The sequence below is a fragment of the Sinohyriopsis cumingii genome, chromosome 5 (assembly GCF_028554795.1).
Source record: "Sinohyriopsis cumingii isolate HCF-2022 chromosome 5, ASM2855479v2, whole genome shotgun sequence".
NCBI classification, from domain to species: Eukaryota; Metazoa; Mollusca; class Bivalvia; order Unionida; family Unionidae; genus Sinohyriopsis; species Sinohyriopsis cumingii.
Window position 1 is genome coordinate 151146021 of NC_142965.1, and position 17160 is coordinate 151163180.

Here is a 17160-nt window from a genome sequence, read left to right on the forward strand (position 1 = left end):
TTGGATGTTGATCAAAGGACCTTAGTCAGTGGATGTAATTGGATGATGATCAGAGTATACTGGTCAGTGGATATAACTAGATGTTGATCAGAGAATATTGGTCAGGGGATGTAATTGGATGTTGATCAAAGGACCTTAGTCAGTGGATGTAATTGGATGATGATCAGAGTATATTGGTCAGTGGATGTAACTAGATGTTGATCAGAGGATATTGGTCAGTGGATGTAAATGGATGTTGATCAGAAGATATTGGTCAGTGTATGTAATTGGATGCTGATCAGAGGATATTGGTCAGGGGATGTAATTGGATGATGATCAGAGTATATTGGTCAGGGGATGTAATTGGATGTTGATCAGAGTATATTGGTTAGTGGATGTAACTAGATGTTGATCAGAGGATATTGGTCAGGGGATGTAATTAAATGTTGATTAGAGGACGTTGTTCAGTGGATGTTGATTAGGTGACGTTTGTCAGTGGATGTCGATTAGAGGACTTTGTCAGTGGATGATGATTAGACGACTTTGTCAGTGGATGTTGATTAGACGACTTTGTCAGTGGATGTTGATGATCTGAGCATGACATATTTTGAGATTATATTGGTATTTCAGTCATTAAAGATTTTCAAAACGCTCATATATTTGCAGTTGACATTAAAATCTACTTTAACAGGACTTATATACATCTGTGTTTTGTACTTTATCCTGTCCAAAATCCAATTCATTGTGTACCTGATCAGCAAATACATTTTGTAAACAACATAATACATAGCTAATAATTCTTAAAGATAATAGATGACATTATCATATTGTTATCATTTGAGGTAAACATGTGTATTTTAATTTCTAGAACATCAGTTTCCACTTGCAATTCTTAAAAAACTCTTTGACAACTTGAAATGTTATAAAGTAAACTGGCCTACATCCTGGTTCTTTTATTGTGTATTAGTAAATATGCTATGGTTGGATAAAGTTCGGTCATTTGCGAGACAGGTTTATGTCAACGTTCTTCTGTGAGCAGTGGCGAGTTGTATTTACTTCTGTAATTAAAATTTAGACTACGCTTTTTTATAGGGTAGGTTCTATGTTACAGATATATAGCGCGCCCCTCCCCCCCCCCCGTCCACCCCAAACAACCGCTATCATCTGAGCCATACCCGTAGTTTTACTTCTTGTTGTCGTTCTTGTATTTGAGTTGTACGCAATTTCGTATGAGACCGCTCCATTGGCCTAGTGGTTAGAGCGTCCGCCTCGGATGCGGGAGATCGTGGGTTCGATCCCCTTCTGAGTCATACCAACGACTTACAAAAATGGTACTAACAGCTGCCTCGCTTGGCGCTCAGCTTTAAGAGGTTAGTGTTAGGATTGATCGGCCTGGTGTCAGGAAAATGTGACTGGGCGGGACATCATGCTACATGTCTGCGGCAGTATGCCCCAGTGCTGAACATCACTATAAAGTGCCTCACAATTGTTAAAGCTACGTTAAAATTCCAAATCTCTCTCTCTCTCTCTCTCTCTCTCTCTCTCACACACACACACACACACACACACACACACACACACGCGCACACACACACACACACACACACAATTTGTATGATGATATTGGTATATATGATATAACCCCTGTCGAGATAAATTGGCCATATTCAGACATACTATACCATTTCACTCAATTTCCCTTTGTGAGTCGTGTCGAAAATTGGGCCGCCGAAAATGTTCATTGAAAACAAAAAATACAATAGTCGGGGTTAAAAAGGTTTTCCCATGATCGCAGTAAAGTGAACACTGCACAGTAAGTTCATGCGTTTATTTGGACCAATTGGAATCGCATAAAGTGATTTATAATACGTTGTGACATAAAAAATATGAAACTGCATATACTGTAGGAAAACCATACCGACTTTGTGCTAAGCATTAATTTGGTGTTAATGTGAATTCAGATGAAGACACTTGGGATTACTGAGATACATCATAAGACACTTAGCACATCACCACAATCCAGATCATTGGCACATTGGCACGTTGGAGAATCCAGGTACATCAGCACATTCAATATTGAAATTTATTTTGAACACTACTGGAATTCAATAGGAACTTCATACATTTGGACTTGTGATAGAACTTTAAGTCTATTTAGGAATTAATTCAGAATACTCTAAGTTGTTTTTAATTTTCACTTTGTGTTCAGGCAAATAATATTTCTTAAATTTTACAAAACTTGTTAGTTTTCGCTCTTTTCTGTTACTTAGTTTTACACCATAGACTTGTAACAACTGTTGTTGGGTCATTAATATTGAATAAGTAGTTTTCTTGCTCATTATTTACATAGAGAAAGTAGTCGCAACTATGTCATTTCACGTCCAGTCTCTCCAAAATTAACCACGTCATTTGACGCACTATCTCTCCCAAAATAACCACGTCATTTGACGTCCGGCCTCTCCAAAATTTCAAAGTGCTGTGATAGAACTATAACAAGTGACGTGATTCAGAATCAGGTACAAATAATTCAAGTGCTGGGAGCAATCAGTAATTTGCTTTTATTTGCGTATATTAACTATGGGATAAATACCATTGAACACTTTTCTCAGTGGACATATATGGTTATTGCTGTGTTGCGTTCGAATGGGCCGGTACACACTACGCTGCACTCTACCGAGTGGCACCACATTTGATCAAGTGGTATGCGGCACTCTAGTGTTGTATCATGCGACTGAGTGGTGTGCATGGCTCCTGTGTTGCACCGTGTGATCTATGTCGAAGCGTGTAATCGAGTAGTTTCCAGAACTGAAGTGTTGAAGCACGCTGCCGAGTGGTATTATGCGATACGTGTTTTAAACTGCGACCGTGTGGTATGCGCAATTCGATCGAAAGTGCCTATGGTGCCTATCGAATGTAATGTAATCGTTGGTGTCGTGGTCAAATGCAAAAATCTGCCTATATATGTATTGTTATGTACAAATAATTTAATTGTTTGCTTGTTAGTTTTTTTTAATTATCATTACATGATATTTTAATGTAACATTGTATGCTGGACGTGACATTGTACAAAATTGAGTTAATTTCTGCTTGACCTGATTGGCTTCTTTTTATAATTTTTACATTTTATTTTATGTAAACAACTAATACATTGCTAAATTATTGTCTATGTGCATGAACTTAATATCAGGATTTTTATTTAGGTAAATTAGAAGAAGTAAATATGTAAATATGATTTGGGTTTAGGAGTTTCCTGATTGAATTTTACAGATTATGGTGTTGTAAGTAAACGAGGCTCATTAGATCATTCTAGAAGGTTATCTTCTATTAGATAATGTTGTTTAATTTTTTTTTTTTTTTATATATAGAAAATGCTACTTGTGACTTCATGTCAAGTAAAGAACTATATATTGTAACTGTGAGGATTTTACCATTCGTGCCTTAAAATCTATTACATTCAAATTGTATTATGGTGTGACCAGTTTGAGCTGAATTTTATTTTCTTCAAATTATTGAATTCAAGTTATTATTTTCTCTAGAAATACGAACGTTTTCTGAGAAACTTCTTGGATAAAGACATTCACTGGATTTTATTATATATTCAAACCTGGATTTACATTATTGTGATTTAACAAAAGGCTGTTGACACATCAGCACTCCATAACAGACACGTCATCGTCTTCAGTTTTGGATCTCTTTGGGACTAGTACTGAGTTTTATTCAGGGCTTTAAATTGCTAGGACTTGTTTCGCTTCTGACCCAATTCTTTGATTAGCTTGGGATTTAAATCGTAATACTGTAAGTTTTTTTCTTTTCATTTTCACTTTGTATTCTAAGAAAATAAGATTATTTGTTAACTTTTACAAAGCTTGATGTCTTTCACTCTTTTCTATTACTTATTTTAAGAGCATAGACTCGTAACAGTATCTACCTCTTTTGACAAGAGTTTTAAAAGATGGCAAAGTCGCCGATAGATCTCAGAGCAATGACATGTCTTGTCTAAACAAAGCGAAGAAGGAGGGGAGGGGGCATCTCTTCGCAAGTGTCTTTGTATTACCTTTCTGAAATGTGTAAATCGGGTATTCATTTATAAATCAATTACAAAAGTAAGAAAGAAAAAAAAAGCAGTCAATTCCCCATGTTGGGCCTCTACTCGATTTAAATACCTTCTTGCCGGGCCATAAAACCAACGTGAACTATGTCTTCCTTATGTCTCTTGATAGCAACTGGGAGGCGACCTTTCGGGGATAAAACCTCGGCTGTAAAATTACCTGCCAAAGAAATGCTTTAAAATAATTTTTGGCCAGATGATGATGATGATGAAGAAAAGATGATCAGGGCCGGCGCCAGACCCGGCCAGACTATCTGGCGCCCTAGGCAAAGTTAGATTCTGCACCCCCCCCCCCCCCCGGAAAATATCAATTTCAAAATTTATAAACAATATTTTTTTTTTTAAATATGCGCCCCCTGAAATCAGCGCCCTAGGTGGCTGCCTAGTTTGCCTATAAGGTAGCGCCGGCCCTGAAGATGATGACTTTGTTATTGTTGCTACTGCTGTTAATGATAACGATAACGATGGTGATAGAAGTGATGATCATGATGATGAAGATGATACTAGCTTAAAACGGAATAAGAATTTAAAAAAAAAAGAAAACAAGAAAGCTAACATTAAAAGTTTGACCAGAACGCTTTTCAAGCAAACTTGACACGATTATATGAATTAGTATAAATTATATACATTAAGCAGTGAGATGATGGAACACGTAAATTAAATAGTGACATGGTAGATAATATCAAACAAAAATCAATAGACTTGTATTAATTAATCTTAGCTCAATCAACAAATAATTGACATCTTCTTAAGGACTATTGTTAGCATATGCAGAGAGAGAGAGAGAGAGAGAGAGAGAGAGAGAGAGAGAGAGAGAGAAAGGAGGACTGAATATATAAATTAGATATAAAAAAATTCAACATTTTAACCGCTGTACGTCAAACTCACCGGGCCCCGCTTGACTGATGTCGTAACGTAATACTGTTTCCTTGTCACAGTCCAAGACCAAGTAACCGTTTTCATCTTTCCGGTCGGTAAGGTCATCCAGTGGTATGATCTTGGACCGATCGGTGATTTTTGGTCTGAATGGGCTTTCTGGGTATTAGAAAATATTTTAAACAATTTATACATAGTTCCAGAAATCCGTAAATGTAACCAGGTTCCTATCTTGCTGACTACCCACAACTCCAATTGAAAGATGCTAATATACTTCCCTTTTTTCCATCTTTTGTTGAATACACAGCTTTCTATATACGACTGATATTTATTTTGACATATCAATTGCTAGTTATTTAAATTATAGAAACAATACCTACAAATGAGGCTTGTTGAATACGAAAAACCTATTCTGAAACTGCGATTCAAATGGTTGAGTACATTTAAAGTCAAATATCTGTCACGTGTCAAACGAAGTAAAACCGACCTTTCATTCACAAACATATTTACCAATACACTTGCACTAGTTACGAAAACAACTCCCAAAACCGATAATAAGGGTGCAGACTTACCAGGAATGTCTTTCCCTTTCCATTTGACATGTACCAAGTATTTAGACTTAACAGGGATGTCTTTCCCTTTATGTACGATGTATTTAGACTTACCAGGTATGTCTTTCCCTTTCCATTTGACATGTACCAGGTATTTAGACTTACCAGGGATGTCTTGTCCGTTCCATTTCACATGTACCAGGTATGTGCCTGCAGAAATAGCTCTGTATCGGTATTCGTAACGATCTGAAGCTATTATATATTTCATCACATTGATTGGCTTCCCTTCAACTAAAATAAAACGACGAGAGGAATAAAAAGCGAATGGAATTGAAAGAGTTGCTTGTTTTATATCCAATATTGATATATTTGATTTTCTAATGCTTTTCTACTTTTAAAAGCCACATATAAGCAGGTTTGGTAAACGGCATTAAATAAATGCGAGATAAAACAAATCTAAATCGAATTATAGATAGGAACAAACATCATAGTACGTATCTTATTGCATGTCATAAGTGACAAACATATTTTTAAATATAGCCATTATTGCATGTCATACGTCACAATCATCCTGTTCTATATATTATTGCGTGTCATAGGTCACAAACATCGTATTACATATGGCCGCCATTACTGCATACGTCACAAACATCGTATTACATGCTGCAATTATTGCCTGACATACGTTATAAACATTGTATTACATATAGCCATTATCGAATGTCATACGTCACAAATATCGCATTACATATAGCCATTACTGCATGTAATACGTCACAAATATTGCATTACATATAATCATGTTTGCATGACATACGTTGTAAACATTGTATTACATAAAGCCATTTTTTTGCACGCCATATATCACAAATATCGTATTACATATAGCCATTACTGCATGTCAGACGTAACAAATATCATATTACATATAGCCATTAATGTTATACGTCACAAATATCGTATCAAAAATAGTCATTATCGCATGGCATACGTTATAAACATTGTATTACATATTGTCATTATTGCATGACATACGTTATAAATATCACATTCCATATAGCCATTTTTGCACGTCATACGTCACAAATATCGCATTACATATAGTAATTACTGCACGTGATACGTCACAAGATCGCATTACATTTATAGGTTACTGCATTTGTATGGGACAATATGAACGAGTTTTGGGATGGAATACTGCACGAACTTGTGAGTGCAGTATATCCTTCCGACAAAACGAGTTCATATTGTCCCATACAAATGCAGTAACCTTTTTATTATATGTTGATTTTTTATTCTACCTAAGGTTTAATTATATAAACAAAATACACTACAAGAAACAACGTAAATGAACGAATGCCGTATTCCAAACTAAATACACAAGCGCATATTTGTCATTACACAATGACATCATTATTAATGCGTACGTAACTCCGCCCAGATACATCTGAACTTAGTCGCGCGCTCGACATAACTTTCGAAAGAAAATGGCGTGTCTGGTTAAAATTAAAATTTGCAGTCATATTGTGAATGAATGCGCATTGCAACAACTTTTCCATTTGATCTAGAATGAATATATTTTGTATTTTGTTTCGATTCGACGAAAGTTTGTGATTTTGGACTGGATTCAGCTGTGCAAATTATACATGAAATACATCGGATTGAAGTGGCGCTGGAGAAGCGTGTTTACGTCTGCAAATGCGTTTCTATTTCTGTCAGTGAATGTTTGAAATCATAACGGTGGAAAAATATGAAATCTTTCAATTGCAATTATCAAAAAGACGCTATGGAATTTAATGTTTATTTCATTTTGAGTACAGTAAGGAGGATGCAATTGCACTTATCGAAATTACAGCAAAATTTCAAAATGTGTAATCCAGATTGAAAACCTATGACATGGCTCATGTAATTCGGATTTGCAGAATTAAGAAAAAACATTTTGAGGAAATTCAGGATGTAAAACTGTAAGTATATTTTATTTTGCCATTCTTATCACCAGAAAAAGAAGAGAGCATATGCCTTGTCACTTGTATGTTATTTGTAAGGACCTAATCTTCCGTCTTTTATATAATGTAGCTAGCCTAAATCCGTAACATTTTATCAACGCGGAAAATGCCAAAAACAGCTGTTTTTTTTTGCAGTCCACACAATATGTTTTAGTTCATTCAGAAACAAATTTAAACAACCACAACGTAAAGAGCCTCTTACGCTAGTGTATATGATTTGTTTACAAATCAAAAGTGCTGGCCTCTGCGTCATTGATTACAATCGAAAATAATTCCTTTATTCACGTGAATGCTATATGTGTATTGTCACGATTCTGACAATGTAAAGTTAACGGGGAAAAAATGGGCATATAATAAATAGCCATTATTGCATGTCATACAAAACAAATATCGTATTACATATAGTCATTATTGCATGCCATTCGTCGTAAACATCATATTACATATAGCCATTATTGCACGCCATACGTCACAAATATTGTATTATATATAGCCATTATTGCATGCCATACGTCACAAATATCGTATTACATATAGTCATGTTTGCATGTCATACGTTATAAACATATATATTACTTATAGCCAGTATTGTACGTCATACGTTGGCAAATTATACAAGTTTATATGATTATCATTTTTCTTTAGCTGACTTTACAAAAAGCGTTATTCAAAAGATTATTTTATGAGATGTTTCATAAGAAATAAACTAAAACAAAACACGTGTCATACTTGAAAATGAATAAACAGTCCAGTTTATATAATGAAATAACTGTATTTCTTTCAGGTCCTTCACTATTTGGGTCCATGTGGCATTTTATATGGGTCCTTGTAGCATTTTATTTGGGTCCTTGTAGCAAGTTGTTTGGTTCCTTGTAGCAATTTATTTGGGTCCTTGTAGTAATTTGGTTGGATCCTTGTAGCATTTGGGTCCTTATAGCAAATTGTTTTAGCTATACCAGCAGTTGTTTCTAAGGGTAAGCTGTTCTTTTGATTGGATTTTGCACTGTTGTATGCCGCGAATCATTATTTGTTTTGTTTTTTTAATATATGTGTTAACTTGTTCACTGAGTACTGATTAATCAGTAATGTATTAAATAAAACTCTGTTGAAAATATAAATTCAGTTGGGGAAACTGTTGTTAACTGACCTATTACATCTACATCTATGGCTCCTCCTACATCCTCAGCATATACTGTAAATTTTAACTCATCTCCTTTGGTTCCGCCCGCAATGCCCTCGCCACTGACCTTAATGAGTCCCGGATCGGCAACAGGCATGGACTTTGGAGATCCTTGGAAAGAACGGAAAATATATCGATTATTGAAATTTATCATTGCCGTCAACGGCAATCTGAATAACAATAACATTGTTTTTTTATAGAAAAAGTAGCAATATCCGAACATACCAAAAATGACCACTATAAAACCATTCATTATAACGCGATTATGTTGTGACGAATCCCATTTCACTACAAAGCAGCAGAGTAATATAGATCGTGTACTTTATCATAAGATAGTTTCATTATAAGATGACATATTATATGTCTCCATGAACAGCTTTATAATTATAGGTTACTGCATCTGTATGGGAAAATATGAACGAGTTTTTCGGATGAAATACTGCACGACCTTGGGAGTGCAATATATCTATCCGACAAAACGAGTTCATATTTTCCCATACAAATGTAGTAACCTTATTATTATATGCTCATTTTTTATTCTACCTAAGGCTTAATTATGTCAATACAAATACACTACACGAAACAAATAACTGAATGTATGCCGTATTCCGAACTAAATACACAAGCGCAGATTCCTCATTACACAACAACAACAATGTTAATGAACACATAACTCCGCCCAGATAAATTTGTACTTGGTTGCGAGCTAAACATAACTTTCAAAAGAAAACGGCATTTTGGTCTACTTAAAATTGAAATTTGGATTAATATTGTGAACGAATGCGCATTGCAAAAACTTTCCCATTTGATCTGGAATGAATAGAGTTTGGCACGTTTTGTTATTTCTACGAAATTTCGTGAGTATGGGCTGGATTTATGTGCCAATTATACATGAAGTACATCGGACTTCAGCGGAGGCGGAGCAGCGTACTGTTGACATCTGCAAGTGTTTTTCTGTTCTGCCATTGAATGCTTGAAATCGTAATGTGGGAAAACTATGAAGACTTTCAATTGCAATGATCAAAAAGACGCTATGGAATTTATGGCTTTTTTATTTGGAGTGCAGTAAGGAGGATGGAATTGCACGTGGAATAGTGGAAATTACAGTACAATTTCGAAATGAGTAATCAAGCTTGAGGTCCCATGACACGGCTCATGTAATTTGGATTTCCAGAACTAAGACAGTACATTTTGAGAAAATTCAGGATGTTAAACTGTAAGTATATTTTTGCCATTCTTATTACCAGCTAAAGAAGACAATTTATGCTTTGTGACTCGCATGTTATTTGTAAGGACCCTGTCTGGCGTCTATAGCTTGCCTAAATCCTAAATATTGCATCAAAAAAGTTAACGCGGAATGTGCCAAAGCAGCTGGTATGTGGCAGTCCGCAAAACGTCTGATTTAGTTCATTCAGCTGGTTTACTTCATCCATAGACAAATAAAATAAATCAAAAGTGCTGGCATCTGCGTCCACTGTTTGTTTACAATATAAAGTGAATTGCACGCAAGTTCAATATCGTAAAATACTGAACGATTCTGACAATGCAAAGTTAACGGAGAAAAAAATGAGCATATAATAATAAGGGAGCACTGTATGTGTCATTCCTAGTCATTTTAATTTTCCCGGAAAAAACTGACGTTCATCGATAATCTGGAAAGAAATGATTATTACGTGAACATGCATGCCGTACATATTTTAAGATTAAAGATAAATAATGACTTGAACTGTTTCCGATCGGTCTTTAAATCGATACCTTGACTGGCAAAATGTAATTTAGAAATAATTACACATTTGCAGATAGCCTTTGTGCAAATCATATAGATTCATTAAAACCGCATTATGTGACACAAACCTTTTTTATTGATTAGTTTAAAGTACTAGGAAAAAACTACTGTTTTATGTGTGTCATTGTGTTCTACGAAACGGTTAAAATAAGGTTGTTCTCTGTTTCTTGAAATTCCTTAATATATTTGTAACTATACGTAAAATGTATGCATGGTTTAATCGATTATCGAGCTTCGTAGCTTCACGAGGTCCGCTAGAGGTGAGTTCAGTTCTTAAATATTTTGAATTTTCAACGTTAATTTATGCACTAATGAGACTGTTATACCTGGAACTGCGTCTCCGTTGAAAAAGGCCTGAACAGTGGAAATTCCAGCCTCCTCTGGCACAAAGGATATTTCAAACGTGTTCGCATCTTCTTTGCTTTGTTCAATACCAACTGGAATGCTACTGTCATTATGGGTTACAACAGCCGTGAGTTCGCCTTCACCCGCCATTGACGTGCTGGCTAGAACGGCGAATGACATAATACAAATTATACAATAAATATTATTCCTATGTCAAGGAAAAATATAGACGAAGTTGAGAATATTGAATTGGTAATACTTTACATCACACATTTAATTGGAGATATATGAATTTCCAATTTTCACTCGGATATTTACATGTAACACTGATGGATATTTCTCTCACTTTATATTACAAATTTTAAAAGTTAGTTCGTATCTGATAATTAACACTATCGGTAACAACATCAACAACAATAATAACAGCAGCAGCAAGAACAACAACAAAAACCACTACTACTACCTCCAATATAAATAATAATAATAATACTAATACTAATACTAATAATAATAGTAATAATAATAATAATAATAATAAGAAGAAGAAGAAGAAGAAACAAAAAAGAAGAACAAGAAGAACGTAAACAGGAAATCCAACAGCTGAGCATTTGGATTAGACAACAATATACATATTAGTAATGCGGAAAATACCAGGAACACTCAAGCATGAAAATTAGTTCACATTGACCTATTCTTGGATTGTCTGACTTACTGTTCTTGAGATACATGCACATCCCAATTTTTATACGTGTAGGTAAATGTCACTGAATCATAGTGACCTAGTTTTGACATGCTTGAGTTACCTTAGTTAAGATACATCGACATTCGAATTTTCATCAGTGTATGTCAATAGTGATCATATCTATTGAGATGCATCCACATTCGAAGTTTCATCAATGTATGTCAATCATGACATATCTATTGAGGTGTAATAAATGAATCGCTAATAATACAAAATTCACTCAGTCGTGAGCATTATATCATAGTTCCTAATTTTGGATATGGTTAAATTAAATACGTTGAGATGCAATCACATGCCCATTAGTATTGGCATAAATGGGTCTGATATATTCATAGTATAACTAAAGTAAAGCTCAGAATACAAAATACGTAATTATAGTGACATTGTGTTTGGTGTGTTGGGTGTGTTTGCGTTGCTCTGATACAAATGCATCTACATACAAATTCTCACAAGTTTTTTTTTGTGTGTGTATGTATGTAATTTAGTTTCTTAGCATAGCTTTCACAATTTTATTTATATCGCTACGATGTTTGCAATATAACAGTTTATAGTGATGTTTAGCACTGGGGCATCATGCTGCAGACAAGTAGCATTATGTTCCACCCAGTCACATTAAGGTGACACCAGGCCGACCAGTCCGAGGCGGGCGCTCTAATCGCTGAGGCCACCAGAGTGGTCTTCTCATAGGTGTAGATACAAAGAGGTTTAAGATGTACTAACGGACGAATTGCTAAAATTCATATTATGTTTTAATTAATTTACTTTAGCTTATATGCAGTTACATAGTGTTTTATGCGTTTAGGTGAAATAAGATCCAATATATTGAACACGTAACAAGAGGGGAAATGAAATGCAAATGTCACTCAAATGTGAATAATCGGTTAGACTGGCCTGAGTTATGTATGGTTTAATTACTTTGTTTGTTTACATTTTATTAATCATATATGAACTCAAAATCAGTATACTAATGATGAAACAACGAATTGAAAATATAAAAGTCACTCAATATATTATCACAGTGACCTAATTTGAGTTACTCTGGTTAAGATGCATCCTCAGCCAAATACTTTCACAGATATTGTTGTTGTTGTTGTTGTTGTTGGGTTTATCGCCATTTTTCAGCACACGATAGGCTATGTATGGCGGCCAGTATTAATGGTGGAGGAAGAACCCGGGAAAACCCCGGGAAGAACCACCGACCCACGAGAAGCTACTGGCAATCTTTCTCACATACCCACATTGATCGAATCCTAGACTCGAACCCAGGCAGACAGAGGTGAGATGGCAGTGATCCGTAACGGAGAGCGCTTTAAACCTCAGAGATATTGAGTGGTTCTTAAATATTGAGAATCCAACAAGGGATCAAAGGACGGAGAAACACTATTTCCCTCGCCAATTCATTGCAGAGCGAATAATAATAATAATAATAATAACAATAACATTAAAATAACAGCAGCAGCAACAACAACAAAATAATATTATTATAAATGTTATAAACAATAAAATAACTACTTTATTTGGACAAGTTGGAATAACGTATTTAGTTTCTCGGAACTGATCCTCCTTGTCTCTGTCTAATATTTATTTATTGACATATATTAATGTACAGTGCACATTAAGAAAGATAAATAAAAGTTGCTCTTTCTTCTTTATCTCTTTCAGACTCGTCTGGTGAATTCCTGTATAAGCTATCATTACGACTATATAAATAGTCAAGGACACGCATATTCAGCATATGTAGACAGCAATGATGTAAAATGCCTATATAGACATTGAAAACGATGATACGCCTAATGACTCATTATATATATATATATATATATATATATATATATATATATATATATACATACGTATCGTTGTGGGGAAAATTTGCTGCTGTTTCATGCTTCATGTATACACATATTTTCTTATAGCTAATTCGTAGTAAGAACACCTGGAATAATGTCAATAGGTATTATGTAAGATTAGGACTTTAGACCGATTCTTGATAAAGAAACTGCCTGTCCGTTGTTTCAACATTACGCAGCGACCTGTTTGAGGTTAAATTGAAAAGGAATTCTACCACCAGGCATAGATTCATTTGTTTGATTTGCACTCAGTCAGTGATGTCACGACCGGCTTGGAGCGGGTTCGGGCTTTAGTAAACGGAAACCCAAGATTCACAGGTACCCAAGATTCACAGGTAAGTCATAAATTAACCCATAGCAGTTTTCAAAGAGACCATACCTCGACCAATAGAAACCGAGAGATTCAAATCTAGGGCGAGTGTCAGTAAGCAATTAGTTCGGACCAAGTCCATTTTTCCGTTAATACATCTTTGGACGCCGCTGGTGGCGGATGATGTAGAAGTTAGGAGACATTAGACTGTACTTCGAGGGCCGAAGGTGTCACTTTTTAAAAAGCGGGAAGGAATTCTAGTTTGGATCGTGAAACAAGGATTCTTAAGGTATCTTACCTTTGCCCGAATTTGTCTCACTTTAATTACTATGTGTTGTAAAACTGATACGTTATTTATCTACATTTTATTTTATTAGACATGGAATCTTCTATGTTTAGCTGAAGTATCATCATATCGTAAAGTCATATAGCGAGTTATTAACATGCAAGATCAACGTAAGTAGATTGTTGGAGTTTGTAATTTACCATTCATGACTGATTTTATTTGAGAATTGTATTAGAACTTGTACTTGCTTTATTAGCATATGACTATATAGATTGTGAATTATGCAGACTTCGTCGTTGTTGGACTGGTGTATCTATAATCAGGTATATAATCAGGTATTTGTATATTTGTACGTGTCTTCATAATTTGTGGGGTAGGAAATGCGTATGATTGTTGTTGATGATGATAGTTTACTACATCGATAAGTTATCAATTAGGGATGTGTTTGCATGTATCAATTAGGGATGTGTTTGCATGTATCGGAAGTCACTGATAATACTGTTATTGTTATAGCACAGTTATTACAGAACAAAGCGTGTATGGAATAATTAGATGTAAGTTTGTGAGCTGACATGATAATTTATTCGCCATTATTGTGATGAAAAGTCTGTGAGAGAGTAATTAAATCTCCTGATATTAAATCATGAGGACGAGATTATACGTCACTTCTAATTCCACACGAAGCTTTCCGGGTGGGTGTAGAATCGACATCCGAGAATCGGAGAGACAGAAGACACGTTGAGAACACGTGGGAGGTCTAATGTGACATAAGCAGTTTGGGCGGAAGAGCAGTACCATAAGGAAGCGTGAAAGAGAGTACAAGAAGATTCGGAACGAGGATGGATCGGAAGTGCCAGAAGAGCACGTAGTCAAGGATACCGGAAGTAACAAAAGAGAAACAAGAGGCGGACAGATAAGTAACAGAATCAACACCGAATGGAAACACTCTCACTTAAGACATTAAACTTCATAAGATGATAGCAATTGGCAACTGTGAATATGCCATTGCTTGTATTTGTTCGAAAGAAATTGCGGTAGAGAAATTTGTCGATGAAATTGTTTTGTACGTTCGATATATTTTATTAAATCGTTATACCTTTCATCTCGAGATATTTTGCATACACCTAAACCATCGGTAATGCTGACTGGAGGCTCGGAGTAATTTAAAATGTTAGAAATAGTAGGAGGCGATTATCTCTCTCTCTCTCTCTCTCTCTCTCTATATATATATATATATGTGTGTGTGTGTGTTTGTGTCGGTGTGTGTTTGTGTGTGTGTGTTTGTGTCGGTGTGTGTTTGTGTGGGTGTGGGTGTGGGTGTGTGTTTGTGTGGGTGTGAGTGTGTGTTTGTGTGGGTGTGTGTTTGTGTGGGTGTGGGTGTGTGTTTATGTGGGTGTGGGTTTGGGTGTCAAAAGTATGATAAGCCTAAAGACTCAAAATCAAATTATCCTAAAGTCTCGTATCAAATAAGACCAAAAACTTGTATCAAATTAGCTTAAAGACTCGAATCAAATTAGCCTAAAGACACTCAAATCAAAATTAGCATGATCGCTAAATCAACTTAACCCTGTGACGAGAAAAAATAGGCAGAAGACTCATATCAGAATGTGCATATGACTCACACAAACATGAGTCTCATGACTCGTATCAAAAGAGCCTAATGACTTATATCAAAGTGAACATAGTGACCCGTATCAAATTTAGCCTTACGACGCATCTAAAATTTAGTCTTACGACTCATATAAAATTTAGCCTTACGACGCATATAAAATTTAGCCATACAACTCATATAAAATTTAGCCTTACGACTCATATAAAATTTAGTCATACGACTCATATAATATTTAGCCATGCGATTCATATAACATTTAGCCATAAAACTTATATAAAAATTAGCCTAAGGACTTATATAAATCGTTTTTAAATTAATAATTCATATTTAAATAATAAGCCTAATGACTCGGTTTTAATTATGATTAACTTAAGGTCGCATATTTAAATCACGCTGACCCTAATACTCCTGTTGAGCTAATTTACTATTATCCTAATCCCAATGACCCTAATGGCTCATATCTTAATCACATTGACCATAATGGCTCGTATCTTAATCCCAATGACCCTAATGACTCATATCTTAATCCCAATGACCCTAATGGCTCATATCTTAATCCCAATGACCCTAATGGCTCATATCTTAATCCCAATGACCTTAAAGGCTCGTATCTCAATCCCAATTACTCTAAAGGCTCATATCTTAATGGCAATGACCCTAATGGCTCATATCTTAATCCCAGTGACCCTAATGGCTCATATCTTAATCGCAATGACCCTAATGGCTCATTATTTAATCCCAATGACCCTAATGACTCATATCTTAATCCCAATGACCCTAATGGCTCATATATTAATCCCAATAATCCTAATGGCTCATATCTTAATCCCAATGACCCTAATGGCTCATATCTTAATCCTAATGACCCTAATGGCTCATATCTTAATCCCAATGACCCTAAAGGCTCTTATTTATATAATGAGGAACCTAATGCCTTTCCTCTTAATCACTGTGTCCCTTATGTAACATACATCATGATGAATACATATTATGACGACCTCTATGTTTGATATCCTATCATTTCAAGCATAATAACGCATGTGTAAATCATGATCGTTCGAAAGTTTCATAATTGTCTAAATACTTGTGAGTCCAGTGATTAATGTCATATTATTTAGGGAAAATGACACAATTATCTGATCTCACAGTATGTCACATAATTTGGGAAAATTACACAATTATCGGATATCACAGTATATCGTATCATATTTGGAAAATGACAGTTTTTGGATGAAAACTGTTTGATTCATAACAAGCTATATTTGTATATACTAATCAGAGTCATTCTTGTCATGAGTTGCTCCGACAAGCATGAGACTTGTTTTCTACCTGATGGTAAATACGTATCTACGAGCTAGCCAGCAATCGATAGTAATGGTCATGGGACATAGACCTGATGGTAAATACGTATATACGATCTAGCCAGCAATATATAGCAATGGTCACGGGACAGAGACATGATGGTAAATACGTATCTACGAGCTAGCCAGCAATATATAGCAATTATCATGGGACATAGACCTGATGGT

General features: G+C 35.3%; 1 protein-coding gene across 2 annotated transcripts in view; it reads right to left on the minus strand.

The window, feature by feature from the left end:
- Positions 1 to 17160, minus strand: part of LOC149800465 (filamin-A-like) — a 101139-nt gene that overhangs the window by 20583 nt on the left and 63396 nt on the right. For both annotated transcript variants that reach the window (XM_089960091.1, XM_089960090.1), the window contains 5 exons: positions 10813 to 10992; positions 8668 to 8811; positions 5680 to 5805; positions 4976 to 5122; positions 4143 to 4247 (listed from right to left, as the gene is read on the minus strand). In XM_089960091.1, coding sequence (XP_089816217.1) covers positions 4143 to 4247; positions 4976 to 5122; positions 5680 to 5805; positions 8668 to 8811; positions 10813 to 10992 — 702 coding nt within the window. The remainder of the gene's footprint in view (positions 1 to 4142; positions 4248 to 4975; positions 5123 to 5679; positions 5806 to 8667; positions 8812 to 10812; positions 10993 to 17160) is intronic.